Below are 14,529 nucleotides of genomic sequence, written 5' to 3' on the forward strand. Positions count from 1 at the left end.
TACACACCCCCACCCCGACTGTCACTTCTTAAACATTCATTTACCTGAGCCACGTCTTTTTCATTCACCTTGTCCGCCCGTAACTCCCCCAAGCCGTGATCACCTTCCACCTCTCGGGGGGTGGACAACAAGAGGCCATCACGCTCATCGTGGGGCCTCACAAGCAGCCGGGTTTCGGGGTCGGTTTCCGGTGTGTCCATCAACGGCTGGGCCAAAGGGCCCTCCTCAGAACTCTCGCTGATGTAGCGCTTTCTCCATACAAGTCCAAAGGCCTTCGGGGCTAAAACAAAGTCCGAAGTTCTCATGGGGGTGGTGAAGGAGTCCATGTTTCCACGATTTCTAAAACACGCGCTCTTGGTAAAAGACAGCCTCTTCTGCCCGACGCTGGGCCTTATGGGGTGATGGTGCTGCGCTCTGATTGGCAGAGGGGTCATACGCCCCTCTTCTGGGTGGTTCACCCCATCCCAGAACCTGCCCTATTTTGGTCAAATCTGCTCTCGGGCCGGCCTGATTGGTAGAGGTTGGTGGGAGGAGTTGTTAGAGGGGTCACACGAATCATTTCCGGACAGGTCACCCCGCCCCCGGAACTCATCCTAATTGGTCAAATCTCCTCTTGGTCCTATCGGAACAAAACCCCTCCTGATTGGTAGCGGGGTGGGGGGAGGAGTTGTTAGAGGGGTCACAAGACCCACTTCCAGAGAGGACACCCCCACCCCGGAACTCGCCCTGATTGGTCAAAGCTCCTCTCTGGGAGGTCCTACGGGGCAAAACCCATCCTGATTGGTGGGGGGGGGGGGGGTTGTTAGAGGGGTCACAAGACCCACTTCCGGAGAGGACACCCCGCTCCGGAACTCGCCCTGATTGGTCAAAGCTCCTCTTGGGGGGGAAGTCCTACGGGGCGAAACCCATCCTGATTGGTAGAGGGCAGTGGGAGGAGTTGTTAGAGGGTTCACATGACATACCTTGCTTCCGGTCACGTGGCAGCCTTGACCCTGGAAGTAATACCCCATGGGGCAGGACTTCCGGTGGGGGGGGAGGGGGCAGAGGTCAAGGGGTGGGGTTAAAGGGGTCAAGGGGTGGGGTGGGTGTCACATGACACACCTTGCTTCCGGTCATGTGGCAGCCTTGACCCCGGAAGTAATAACCCATGGGGCGGGACTTCCGGTGGGTTGGGCTAAGAGGTCAAGGGGCGGGGCTGAGGGGTCAAGGGGCGGGGCTAAGGGGTCAAGGGGCGGGGTCAGGGTTTGATTGATGGTAGGGCCCTTATACTACTTATACATTATATAAATTATTAATTGAAACTGTCCAGATACTCCACCTCAGTATGACTCATGATTTAGCACCCAATCATGCAGTCTTTACTAAATAAAAACTCCCACTGTAATATGTAAGATTATTTTTCCCAGGATTCATGTTTTATGTATCCCCTATCTACTTGTTTTACTATATGTCTTACAAGTTTATAAACAATTGCAGAGGTGAAACAATGAAAAAATAAATGGGTTGATTGTTGTGGCTTCTGGATAGGGTCACTGATTTTTTTTCTGGGCTGCAAATGGCTGAAATTATTTAATAATTTCCTTAGCTACAATGAACTGTTAGATGCTTATGCAATTAAATGCCAATGTACTCACCACAGGCATTTGATCAAAGGAGCGAATAGAAGACAATCTATCTGTAAATAAGCAAAATGTGTGATACCTTGATATATTAATATAAAATTTTATGAATACTAGAGAAAAATATCTATGAATGCCCACTTCTACCTGTTGGATTTCCACGAATATGTTCCATCTTTTCTTGAAGAAGACCAGTTTGCCTTTCTAGTTGTCTGTTCAGTTCTACTTGTGTCTCATATCTGGTTTTCCATTCATTACCTCCAAAGAAATACAATGTTACTATATTTATTTCCAAAATTTAATTCATACTGCTAGAATTAGAAATTGCCTTTTTCAGAATGACTCCACCTCCTTTTGGAGCCTTGCACCCCACAACTGCGTAACCAAGAAAGTGTCCATTTACAAACAAGGGAACTTGAAAAAGATACTAGGTGAAATACTGCCCCCCGGAAGTCAATGGGAGTTTTGCCATTTACTTCTGTGGGTACATCTACACTGCAATGTAAACCAGGATCAGTGGGACTCGAGTCAGCTGACCCATGTTCAGGACCCCCTGGGCTTGAGCATCTACATTGTATTTTAACCCTAAATTAAGAATGTCATGACCTGTGTTTGAACGTAAGGCTCTGGCGTCCACACTACAGTCAGTGTGCAGACCCAAGTCACAGTAACCATATCCCAGAATCCCTAGCTCGCCCCCTGCCCTCTGAAATGAGATCCGCTCTAGTTCTAGAAACATGGTGCACTGTGGGAAAACTTTATTGCCTGCTCTGCACATTAGTAGGAAGCAGCTCACTTTGCAAAAGGCTTGATTGGTTTGCTCTCCATTGCAAACGCAGGGGAAGCTTTCTGATAGTATGTTTGCAGATCGGCGATCAGAACAGAATGGGTTAACGCTGACCTGAGCTGCTGCCGTTTCCCAGGGGGAGGGGTGTTTCTGTTTTCAAAAGAGTAGATTGCAGATTGTTGGGATAGAGAGGACTAAGGAAGTTGTCCCATGGAATTGTGGGATACTTCCAGATGACTCTGCGGACCTGAGTCAAATGGAGCTGTGGCTACACCGCAAAGCAATAAGGCTTGGACCCTGGGTCCCAGCTTGACTTGAGCTTGGACTTGATTGCCCTGCAGGGTCCTGAAACCTTGGGTCTACGCCCTTTGTTAGCACAACTGCAGTGTAGACACAAGGGTATGGGGTCAAGCACAGTCTTACACTGCAGTGTAGACATACCCAGTGAGGCCAGGATTTCATCCAGTAACTAAAACTTAAGTTTTTTACATTTTTCATTGATATGTGAAAAATACAAAATACATGGCTAATGTACTTTTGTAGTCTTTATTATGACTTTATTTTACATCTTCAAGATTCATAGATTCCAAGGCCAAAAGGGACTATTGTGATCATCTAGTCCAGCGATTCTCAAACTTCAGCAACCCGAGGATCCCCATTTTGATTTAAATTTTTTCGGGGATCCCCAAAGCCCCCAACTCAGCCCCAGACCCTGCCCCCAATCCACCCCTTCCCGCAAGGCCCCACCCCTCCCTACCTTTTCCCTCCCACAGCTCACTCCATCCCCTCCTCCTCCACTCTCACTCACTTTCACCAGGCTGAGGCAGGGGGTTAGGGTGCGGGCTCTGGGCTGGGGCAGGATGTTGGGGCACAGGAGGGGGTGAGCGCTCCAGCCAGGTAGCGCTTACCACGGGAGGCTCCCAAAAGCGACTCCCACATCTCTCTGGCAGCGGCTCTTGGGAGTGGGCGGGGGGGCAGGGTGTCTCCGGGCACTGCCCCCATAGCTCCCATTGGCCACAATTCCTGGCCAATGGGAGCTATGAGTCGGCATTTGGGGTGGGGGCAGCGCACGGAGACCGTCCCGTGCCCCCCCCGGGGCTGCAGGGACGGGCCAGCTACTTTCAGGAACAGTGCAGAGCAAGGGCAGGTAGGGAGCCTGCCTTAGCCCTGCTGGACCTTTAGTGCCTAAAATCTCCCAGTTTGGCTTCAGTAGCCTCCTGGAGATAGAGGGAGGGGGGAAGAGTTGAGGGAGGGCAGGGAAGGGGTTGATCAGCGGGGCCCACAGACCTCCTGGAGTACCCTTGGGGACCCCCAGAGATCCATGGACCCCAGTTTGAAAAACGCTGATCTAGTCTGATCTCCTGTATAGCACAGGCCATAGAATTTCCCAAAAATAATTCCTAGAACATCTTTTAGAAAAAAATCTAGTCTTGATTTGAAAATTGTCTGCGATGGTGAATCCATCATGACCCTTGGTAAATTGTTCCAGTGGTTAATTACTCTCATCGTTAAAGTGTATATCTGTACATACTGTAAAAACAGTTCTGGGCTGGAGAGCAAGCGAGTTGGAACATGACTGCAGAGAACTCCCTTGCATAGCCAGTGACACTAGATTCCTGCAGGCAAAAGGTACAGAGTAGGCTGTGGTCCTGGAGAGGAAGAGCAGAGAGCCCAGGCCAGGGTCGTGAGGATGACAAGTCCCTGGCTGCAGAAAGGCCAACCCACTGCTGAATGGTACCTGCCCAGAGAGAACCATTCAGCAGCAGGGATGACAAAGTCTCCTCTCCTCCTCCTTGCAGTCTCGGCCAGGGGTCTCTGCTCTGCTGGACCAGAACCACAGTCTCCCCGATACCATGTGCCTGCAGGAATTGGGTGTCACAGGCCCCATGGCCATGCAGGGAGACCTCTGCTGTCACAGCCCCACTCCAATTACAGTGGAGCTGCAGAGAGCTCCCTACATAACAGCTGGGCCAGTGCCACCTGATCCCTGCAGGCACAAGATGTGGGGAAGGCTGCAGTCCTGGCACGGCAAAGCAGAGACCCCCGGCACTCCCAGCTGGTGAGTGCAGAGACATTCAGCAAACGGTAGTCAGCCCTGCAGCGGGGAGCTTGTCCTCTTCCTCCTCCATGCAGTCCTAGCAGGAGTCTCTGTCTGCCCTGCCAGGGCCACAGCCCCCCCCAGCATTCAGGGACCAGGTGTCACTGCCCTGAGGCAGTGCAGGGAGCTCTCTGCAGCTGTGCTGTCAGGGACCCACTCACTCACTCACTCCAGTCAGTGTTGTAATCGTAGGGGTCCTGACCCCAAAAGGAGTTGTGTGGGTCGGGTGTCACAAGGTTATTGTAGGGGGACTGTACTGTAGGGGTTGCGGTGGTACTACTGCTGCTGCTGCTGCTGGCGGCGGTGCTGCCTTCAGAGGTGGGCAGCTCGAGAGCGGCAGCTGCTGGCCGCCAGCTCAGCTCTGAAGACAGAGCCACTGCCAGCAGCAGCACAGAAGTAAGGATTGCATGGTATGGCATTGCCACCCTTACGTCTGTGCTGCTGCCTGCACACATTTACTGACAGTTTTCGATTAAAATCGAATCCTGCCAAGATTAATTATTATCTACTTACCTTCATCCTCAACACTGCCGAGTCTTTTTTCAAGTTCTGTTAGTGTGTTTCTCAATTCAAATATTGAGAGTTCAAGCATTTCCCTGTGATAGAGAAGTTAATTAAATGGTTATATAATTAATTTTCTTACGAACAACGAAATCTAACTTGAATTTTATGTACAGATGAAGTGTCCTTGTGCTTATATTCCATTACGTACATTGGAGAGATTGAGGCCAGAAGGGACCACTGGATCATCTAGTTTGACCTCCTGCATATAGGCTACTAAACCCTACCCAATTGCCCCTGTAGTAGGTCCGGTAAACTGGATTACACTAAAATATTACAGCCCTCAGAAGACTAAACTACTGTGTGCCATAGGCAGGGAACAGGAGGGACTGAGGTGCACGAATGCCAGAGGCTCCTGCAATGGCAGGGAAAGGATTTGGTGAAATATACCCAGATGATCCTAGCAAGGGAGCTAGACTCATGCTGCAGAGAAAGGTGAAAAACAAAAGCCCCCAAACCAAACCAAAAATCCTGAGGTCCCTGCCAATCTAACTTTGGGGGAAAATTCCTTCCTGATCCCCAAAATGGTGATTAGTATGACTCTGAACATGTGAGCAAGATCCGCTAGCCATGCATCTCAAAGAGAATTCTCAGTACCACCTCAGAGCACCAGCCCACTCTGTCCAGTGTCCCAGCATTACAATACTTTTTCTCTAGAGTTGCTACAGTGCTTTAGAAATATAGAGGCATTTCTGAAATTTTGTGATTGGAGACATTTTCATATGAAGATAACGTATACTATCTCTAGATATCAATATTTGTCTGGCAAGACATGGTGTGTTACGCTAATGAACAAATTATTATCTTAGTTCTTGATATATAAGAGTACACCTGAGAAAAGTGCTATTGGAAATTTTGATCTTAGTTTAACTCAGAACTCACTGCTTAGAGACTAAATCATTCTCCTAGAACTTTTTGGCCACATATTATGACAATAACTTAGATTTCATTCAGAAACTAATTGTCAAAGTATATAATAACTAGTAGCTAAACCCAGAGTTTGAAATAGTATATAACTAGAGCCCTACCAAATTCACAGTCCATTTTGGTCAATTTCAGAGTCACAGGATCTTAAAAATAGTAAATTTGATTATTTCAGCTATTTAAATCTGAAATGACACCAGTTTTCAGTAAAATGACAGCACCTAAACAGCCAAATCAATACTCAGAGGAGCAGGAAGGCAAACAAGGGATGGGAAACTGAAGAATTGACATATGAGGCAAGAGACAGGGAAGGCACCAGTTGTGGGGAAGCTGGGGCCTGCAAATGCCAGGGGTTTCAAAGGAAGCCCCCAGTCCAAGAGGAGGTTGGGCCAGATAACCCAGGGAGGTTGGAAGTCTCCAGTGGGAAGGGGTGAGTGGAGGGAAGTCATAATTTACTCCTTCCTCCAGTCATTCTTTGCCCCCATGAACTTCAGATTTGGGAGGAGGGGCACAGGGTCAGGAGGGTAACAAAACAGTTGTTGGTTTGAAGGGAAGACACCAACAGGAAGAGAGCAAGTCAGAGAGCTAACATACTGCAAGGAAGGGATGAGGAGGATGGAAAGAGTTGAGATAAATGCATGAGAGGGCAGGGTTAGAAGAAAGAAGATTAGGAGGGTATCTGACAACTGCTGCTCCTACCCCAAAAGAAGGAGCCACTGGGTTTCAGAGATATTTTACTCCTGGGCAGAATTCTGCACAAAAAATAAAATTCTGTGCCAAAAAATTAAAAGTTATGCACACAAAATTATAAAATTCTGCAAGATTCTGCATATTTTATTTGTCAAAACACCACAGTATGATCATACCAGTCTCAATTATTTTGGTAATTTATTTCAAAATATTCTCAGCAAGTATGTCTAACACTACAGACAAATAAAAAGATTCAGGGTTTTTTTTGTTTTTGGACAAATGGATTCCTTACTAGGCATATTAATATAGAACTCTGAGTAATTCATTTAAACTACAACTCAGAAATGTATTTCCCGCATCCCTCAGAAGCAGTGCACAGGCTTGGGGGAGCCAGGGGTAACGGAGGAGCTGAGGGAGAGTGAAGGAACCTGGATAGTTGCTCGTGTGGGCGGGAGAAGTATGGAACAGTTTCTTGGGGGGGGGGGGGAGAGGAGGGGATTGTTAGGGAGTTGGCGAGCTTCCTCCATACAGGCCCTGACTGACCCCTAACTTCTCCCATTCAATCAGGTACATCTGCCCCCAACTCTGTGTGTCCCTGCACCCCCCCATCCCTATATGTCCCTGTAGTCCCCCTAACCCCCGCATCCCCATGTGACCCAGAGCTCTCTTCCCATTCAGACACTGGCTCAGTGACTAATCCTGAGCCCATGCCCCAGTCTGTGACCCCCCCCCCCCAGCAGCCCGGTGTGCCCCACTGCGCCTCCTAACCTGGCTCCATCAGCAGGCTGGCGGCTCTGAGGAAAGCAGCCTGCTGCTAGCTGTTAGTGCCAGTGAGCGGGCTGTTCTGCCACCACAGTGGCCTCTGGTGGGTGAGAGGCAGAACTGCAGCACTTCTTGCACAGAGTGTATTTTCTGCACAAAAAATAATTCTGCATCCAGCAAGAAGTCTGCACGTGCGCAGTGGCACACAATTCCCCCAGGAGTAATATTTGCTGAAAGCAGAAGGATGGTGAGACTCAGGAATCTGGGGTTCCATTCCAGACTCTGGAGGGGAGCGTGTTCTAGTGGGCACAGAGTCATCTGTCCATTTTCCTCAAGCTTGACCCTTTCTGCCCCAGGCCCTTCAATGTGCACTGTCTCTTCCTCACCCATGGCTTCTTGTCCCACTCCCATTCACCTCACCTAGACATTCAGTCTCCTCTCCTCAGACTTCTCATGCCCCTTTTAGTCTCCTTGCCCAACAAATCTTAGTTTCACCTCTCCTTTAACAGCCCACGAACCCCTTTCACTAAATTGTGAAATCTCGTGAACCCCCTCCTAAAAATGAATATTTCCAGGGATTTAAGTTTAAATTTCCTCCGCACTCCGTGAGGCTCCTGCTGCTGGACCCCGTTGACCGCCCTGGTCAACTGAGCTCCACTGAGCTTGGGCTGCAGGTCTTGCTGACCACCGGGGCTCGGGCTGCCAGCCCTGGGCAGAGCACTGAGGTTCGGGCGGCCGGCTCCCCCGCTGACAGGGGCAGGACTCAGGCTGTCAGCCCAAACTGCCCAGCCCCACTCTCCCTGGGGCTCGGGCTGCCAGCCCCACGCAGAGTGCTAGGGTTCGGATGGCTGGCTCGCTCCCCCGCTGATGGGGGCAGGGCTTGGGCTGCCAGCCCCAACTGCCCTGCCCCGCTCTCCCTGGGGCTCGGACTGTCTGCCCTGCAACCAGTCCCACCTGCTGCCTCCAATGCCTGGGGTCTTCTGGCCACCATTAGTGAAATTTTTCTGGCAAACCCCCAGAGGGTCATGAACCCCAGTTTGGGAACCACTGCGCTAGATCATCTCAAAGAAAAGCTTGTGAGAACACTGCAGCAAGAGAAAACATATTTCCTTAGCCTCATTCTCTGAAACAGCTGGAGCTCCTTGGCTGACCTTTTCCCAAAACAACTCAGCCCCAGGCAGACACCAGCCCGGAGAAGTTCAGCCCCAGTGCCTAAGGGATGGCATAGCTATAAGCACCTGACAGCCGGGTGTTATAACGGAAAGCACTAGGAAACCTTATGCCAGGCAGGCCCTAGTCTCAACCTCCTCTGTAGCGCGCTGGGAGCCCTTCCCTGCACGGCCCACGCTGACTCCCGGGCACGGCTGCAGACACCGAGCACGGCCCCTTTCCCCACCGCTCTGGGAAGGGAACTCACTTCATCTGCTTCTCCTGCCCCAGCTCCAGCCGGAGCTGCTCGGAGCCCCAGGCGCTGGAGTCCCCGCCTTCTCCCATCGCTGCCCGCAGCAGCCCCGAGACCCTGCCTGCCCTGGGGCCTGGGCGTGCGCGCGCTCATCTCCTTGGAGAGGAGGGAGGATCAAGGGGCGGAGGGTAGGAGAAAGGGGAGCAGCCACGCGAGCCACAGACCAAACGGCCCATCCCACTCACGTGACAGCAACCTCAGCGCCGCTCTAGGAGGGGGCAGGTCACGTGAGTCGCGCTGGGTCACCTGACGGCGGGCGAGGGAACGAGTCTCGAGGGCGCTGGCGGGAAGGCGCGCGCGACTCAATTCAGCCAGTTCTCTGACGGTTGCGCTGGGCGCAGCGCCGGCAAAGGCGAGCATGGCTGCGCGCGCGCCGCAGGGTCCCGCGTCGGACGCGGCGTACGGGCGCATGGCGGCCGCGCTAGGTAACGGGCGGGGCCGCGCCGGGCAGCCGCTCTGCACCGCCCGGCCGCAGCGCGGGGGCAGGTTCATGCGCCCGGCGAGGCGCAGCCTCCGGTCCCGGTGGTCCCTAGGTCGTTCCCGGGAGGCCGCGGCCTGCTCTGGTCACTCGGGCGAGTCCCGCGCGTGGGGCAGCGCCCCTATCTGCCAGGCCCGCCGCGCCTTGCCCCGGCACGCCGGCTGCGGGGCCGCTCACCGAGGGGACGTCCCGGGAGCGCTGCGGGGGGCTGCAGGGCCCGGCCACCCTCCCGTCAGAGCGGCCCCACCCGCGGGGTTAAGCTACGCGGGTACCGCGTTGGTTTGGCGGTGCGCCTGCAGCCCGACTGCCAGGGCAGGGTCCGGGGGCGAAGCAGTGGCACAGATTGGCTGACTGAACTGAGGGCATGGCTACACTGGCAGATGGAGGGGGCCGGGAGTTAAACCAGCCCTCAGAGACTGCAGCAGAGAAAGCGCTGCCCTCACTGGCGTGGCCACATTAGGAGCTTTTGCAACCGCACAAAGACCAGTGCATTGTGGCTAGCCCAGCCTGCAAGTGGCTGCAGCCTGCTTTTTAAAGTGGGGGTGTGGAGTGTGACAGGGAGTGTGTATGTGGGGGGAGAGAGTGTGTCAGCATACTGTCTTGTAAGTTTGGGCAGAGGGAAGGGGGAAACCCCATCAGCCCCCACCCCATCCCCTCTCTCTCTTTCTCTCTCACACACACCCACCTACCTGCCTCTGCAGTAGCAGCATTCCACAGTAATGGTTTGCTTTGTGTCCGGGAGCAGTTAAGCATGCCAGCTGTCAGAAACGGAGCTTTGAAAGGGCATATCTACATGCCTGCAGCCAAGTTCAAAACACTGAGAAGAGTGGCCACTTGACTTCAGGGGATTATGGGATGTTTCCGGAGGCCAGTCACAGCGCAGTAATGCAACACGTCAGCCACACTGACACCGGGGCGTTTCAGCTGGGGCACAGCAAGCTTTATGCTTCTCCTGGAGGTGGATTATCAGGAGCACTCCAGCTGCAGAGTCCAGGCGCTCTGTGTGTCTTACCAGTATGGACACCTCAGAAGTTAGAATGCCTGGGGCTGATTTAATACTCTAACTTGCAAGTGTAGCCAAGGCCTGAGTCAGCTACCACATGGGTAACTTCCCGGTTCAAGCCAAATAGATTCATGTGCCTAAGGGGCTCCAATAGTTTAAGTAAAACACTGAGGGAAGCTTTGCAACCAGTTCCTGCCTCTGTGGGAGTCCGCAGAGTGTGACAGTACCAAGTATCCTGCAGCATATGGGAATTTTAAACTTTGCATCAAAGCTTAACCTGTCATGGCACAGGCTACACAGTACTTTTTCCATGGCACAAATGGACCCTTCCTCTCCTACAGTTATAGACTAGAAGAGGTTAGGGACTATGCAGAGTGTAATAGAAGGGAGGTGTGCTCTGTTGCCAGCCAAATATGCTCTAGTAGTTCCTCCATAGCTGTTCTGTTTAGTACTGTTGCCACAGAGGTGGGAGGATTTTAAAAGAGTACAATGTGAGGTCAGGTTTGAAGGCACCAAACAGAATGAAGCACTGCATTTTACTCTGCAGACTTGTTTATGGTATGAAAACTTGACTGGAACTTATTGTGCAAATAAATGTAAATTATTACAGCATTTGCTCAGCTGTTGCTTTAATGGCCACATATTTGATGCCTTGCCTACTTTGTTTTGTCTAGAGAAACTCACAAAGGAAGCAGACAGCTTGGCAGAACACCAGAAACTAATGAAAAAGCATGATATAGCTTTGACCCAGTTAAACAAGAGTTTTGACCAGGTAGGATAAGCTAACTGTTGTCTAAAGCACCTTTATGTGTGAAGTGTTGTACTAGACATGTAATGAATTTTTAGCCTTTTAATTATTTAGCCTTACAGAAACAATTAACACTTAAGATTGTCTGTTCTTTAGGGCAGGGACTTTTGCTGTGTTGCATGGAGAGGGCCTTGCACAGTGGACCTTGATGCTTAGTTGAGGCCAGTAGACACTACTGCAATACCAATATTAATAATAAGCACTGTATAAAGTAGCACTAGAGAGTCTGAGGGCTTGTCTCTACTTACCAGGGGATTGACAAATGACGATTGATGCATTGGCAGTCAATTTAGCGGCTCTAGTGAAGACCCGCTAAATTGACCACAGATCACTCTCCTGTTGACTCCTGTACTCTACCTGAATGAGAAGCGCAAGGGGAGTTGACAGGAGAACGTCTCCTGTCGACATAGCATAGTGTGGACCCTGTGGTAAGTAGATCTAAGTACATCGACTTACGTAGCTGAAGTTGCATAACTTAGCTCGATCTTCCCCTAAGGCCTTGTCTACACTAAAGGGAAAAGTTGGTCTAAGCTACCCAATTTGAGTTACGTGAATAGCATAACTCAAATTGATGTAGCTTAGATCTACATAGTGCAGGGTCCACACTATGCAATGTTGACAGGAGATGATCTCCCGTTGACTCCCCTTACTCTTCTCCATCCAGTGGAGTGCAGGAGTTGACGGGAGAGTGGCCTGCAGTTGACTTAGCAGGTTTTCACTAGACCTGCTAAATTGACTGCTGCTGTATCGATCACTCCTCCTTGATTCCCCAGTAAGTGTAGACAAGCCCTAATTTGTTAAACCAATCAGGACTGAAAAGCCCAAAACAGTTAACATTAACAGCCACTGGTCTAATCTGATATGTATTGTGTAGTATTTTTAAAAATTGTACTGGATTCACAATTAAAAACATCTGATGTGGCTTTAGATCACACAAGCATTTTTGCTTTGGCTCTTGGTTCTCTTTTCCGGGTGGCTGTGGGCATAATTCCCTCTCATGCTGTATGAGAAGAATGAGGATCTAGAATCTCTTATGTGTATTGTGGTAGTTCCTGTAATGAGTGAAGGGCTGTCAGTGTGGGACAGACTGCTCCTAAACAGCTAACAATCTAAAAGTGATGAGAGAAAAATAAGCAATAATGTTTTCAATGAATACAAATTGGTCTTGTACCCAAAATACTGTTAGCTTGGGTCTTGGAGTCGAAAGTCAGTTAATTTGGTGAAAACATCTGGGCAGAAGGTGGTTTTTGACAGTGTTAAGTTATAATTGATACTATTATTCTCATCAGTGAATGATCTGAGATGCAAATGAATTGAAGAACTGTCTAAAATCCTCAGTCAGTAACATAAATTTAGGCAAACTGTATGGTAACTGCATTTAGAAATAGTTGCTCCTGCATGATTCCTGCTATCATGCATTGAGAATTCATTGAACGCTAGATTTTTAAATTGGAGAGAACACTAGAGAAAAATCAATTTTAAGTATGACTCGTAATGACTCAGGCCTAATTAATTGTGACAGGATTCACTATAGCAGAGACCTTAAATAGGGCAGGAGTCTAAAAGGAAGAGGCAGACTCAAACCAGCTAATATGAGAAATATGGCAATATAATGAACTACTAAGCTAGATATAGTACTTGTATTATTTTGAAAGGGACTACATCTTCTAACATACCCAGGGCCCTACCAAATTCATGGCTATGAAAAAATGGATCATGGACTGTGAAATCTGGCTATTGTAGGGGAGACCAGACTACAGAGTTGGGAGACCAGCATTGAAGGCAGCGGCACCACCAGCAGCAGCACAGAAGTGAGGTGGCCTGGTATGGGGCAGGGGTTGTCACTTTGAGGTGTGAGGCAGGGCTGGCCTTACAGATGAGCAAGTGGGCAACTGCCTAGGGCCCTGTGCTCACTCCCCACCTCATACAGCCAGACTAAGGCCCCTTTAAACTTTTAAGTGTCAGGCTCTAGCTCCTAGTCCTGGGGAGGGAGTATACTACTGCTTGAGAACATTGTGGGTTATGGTATAAGCTCAAAGGAATATCCTGTTCTCCTTTTTTGAGTATTACAGGATTGGCAATTTGAATAATGTTTTGCCTGCTCCTGAAGCAGCAAATAGTAGGTAGAGACAGAAGCAGGTTACAAGCCTAAGGCCTAGTCTACACTAGAAAGGATCAATCAATACAGCTCTATGGGTAAGCAAGCCCTTTTAGTGGAGACATACCTTATACTGGTCCAGTGAGCAAAATGAACTAGCCACAAAATCACTTTTGTCTGTATAACTGCATCTAGACCAGGGTATTTGCTAGTATAGAAATTTTGCCAAAACATTCCCGTACCCTAATAGACACTGCTATAACAGTAAAAGTTACTAGTGTAGACCTGGGTTATGATCTTGTCTGTCACTTCAGGAAAAATCCCAGATTTTTACTTTTCTCACAACAGAAAATACACACAGTAGCTCTGCATCCATAATAATGCTAAGCACATAGGTCAAGTTGTTTTATTTATAATTTCAATTCCACAAGACACTCTAGGAATAATATGTCAAATTGTTCCTCTCTTGGCCTCATACTTCTCACCATCACCAGGTGCAGGCATGTAATAGCCACACAAATGCATTACTTTCTATTAATCCATTAGTATAGACTTTAATTGCAGAAAATGACTTAACTGTGTGACTGGCTGATACTCATGAATAAATGCAATCAATGTCATTTTGTTTCCACTACAGGTTCAATCAAGACTGGAACGTATAGCAGCTGTGAAGCCCAGTAATGAATTTTTGAGTCAGTAGCAAAGAATGACCTGAGTTTTTCATATGTACTGCACTCCTGTGTACTACACAAAGCTGTTGTAGAACACCGGTATACAAGAAACATCAGGACAGTTCATGTCTGATTAGAAACTGGGCAAAAAGTAACTACTTACAAAAAGCAGCATTCATTGGGATAGTTGTCAAATTAATTTTTCATTGTGTTCATGCCCATGAAATCATGCCCTTACCATGACTGAAAGCTCACTTTAATAATCGTTGGCATTTAATACTAGATACTGAAGTAGACAAACAAATTTCAAATACTGCCCTCTAATGGAATAATCAGAGTAATACCCAATGTTACAAAACTTTCTGAAGATATTGCAGTTGGATTGTGAAACACATGCAGTGTAAAAGGTCAGTGAAAGCTTTTCTATAGAAAATTTTTTCCTGGACACAGTCTCACCCTGATAGCTACCAAAAATAATTTTGTAATATGGAATTAGTTCCTCCGCCCCAAAGAAGAAAAAAAAACATTTCACAGAATTACTGATTCCCTCCCCCCCCCCCCTTCCAGC

General features: G+C 49.1%; 1 protein-coding gene and 1 long non-coding RNA gene across 4 annotated transcripts in view; one reads left to right on the plus strand and one right to left on the minus strand.

The window, feature by feature from the left end:
* The window catches only part of CCDC169 (coiled-coil domain containing 169), a 70,181-nt gene extending 60,881 nt beyond the window's left edge, over window positions 1-9,300 (minus strand). For 2 of the 3 annotated variants that reach the window (XM_074959626.1, XM_074959637.1), the window contains exons 1-4: window positions 8,859-9,013; window positions 5,018-5,100; window positions 1,767-1,877; window positions 1,635-1,675 (exon numbers count right to left, since the gene is read on the minus strand). In XM_074959626.1, coding sequence (XP_074815727.1) covers window positions 1,635-1,675; window positions 1,767-1,877; window positions 5,018-5,100; window positions 8,859-8,935 — 312 coding nt within the window. In that variant the 5' untranslated portion in view covers window positions 8,936-9,013. Of the gene's footprint in view, window positions 1-1,634; window positions 1,676-1,766; window positions 1,878-5,017; window positions 5,101-8,858; window positions 9,014-9,099 lie in introns of those variants that run through there. The other variant, XM_074959630.1, reaches the window with a different exon arrangement.
* On the plus strand, window positions 9,102-14,514 carry LOC141991341 (uncharacterized). Its single transcript, XR_012640350.1, has 3 exons — window positions 9,102-9,328; window positions 11,059-11,156; window positions 13,928-14,514. It is a non-coding gene; the product is annotated as an uncharacterized LOC141991341 (long non-coding RNA).
* The last annotated feature ends 15 nt before the right edge of the window (window positions 14,515-14,529 follow it).

This window comes from Natator depressus, chromosome 1 (genome assembly GCF_965152275.1).
Source record: "Natator depressus isolate rNatDep1 chromosome 1, rNatDep2.hap1, whole genome shotgun sequence".
Classification (NCBI taxonomy): Eukaryota; Metazoa; Chordata; order Testudines; family Cheloniidae; genus Natator; species Natator depressus.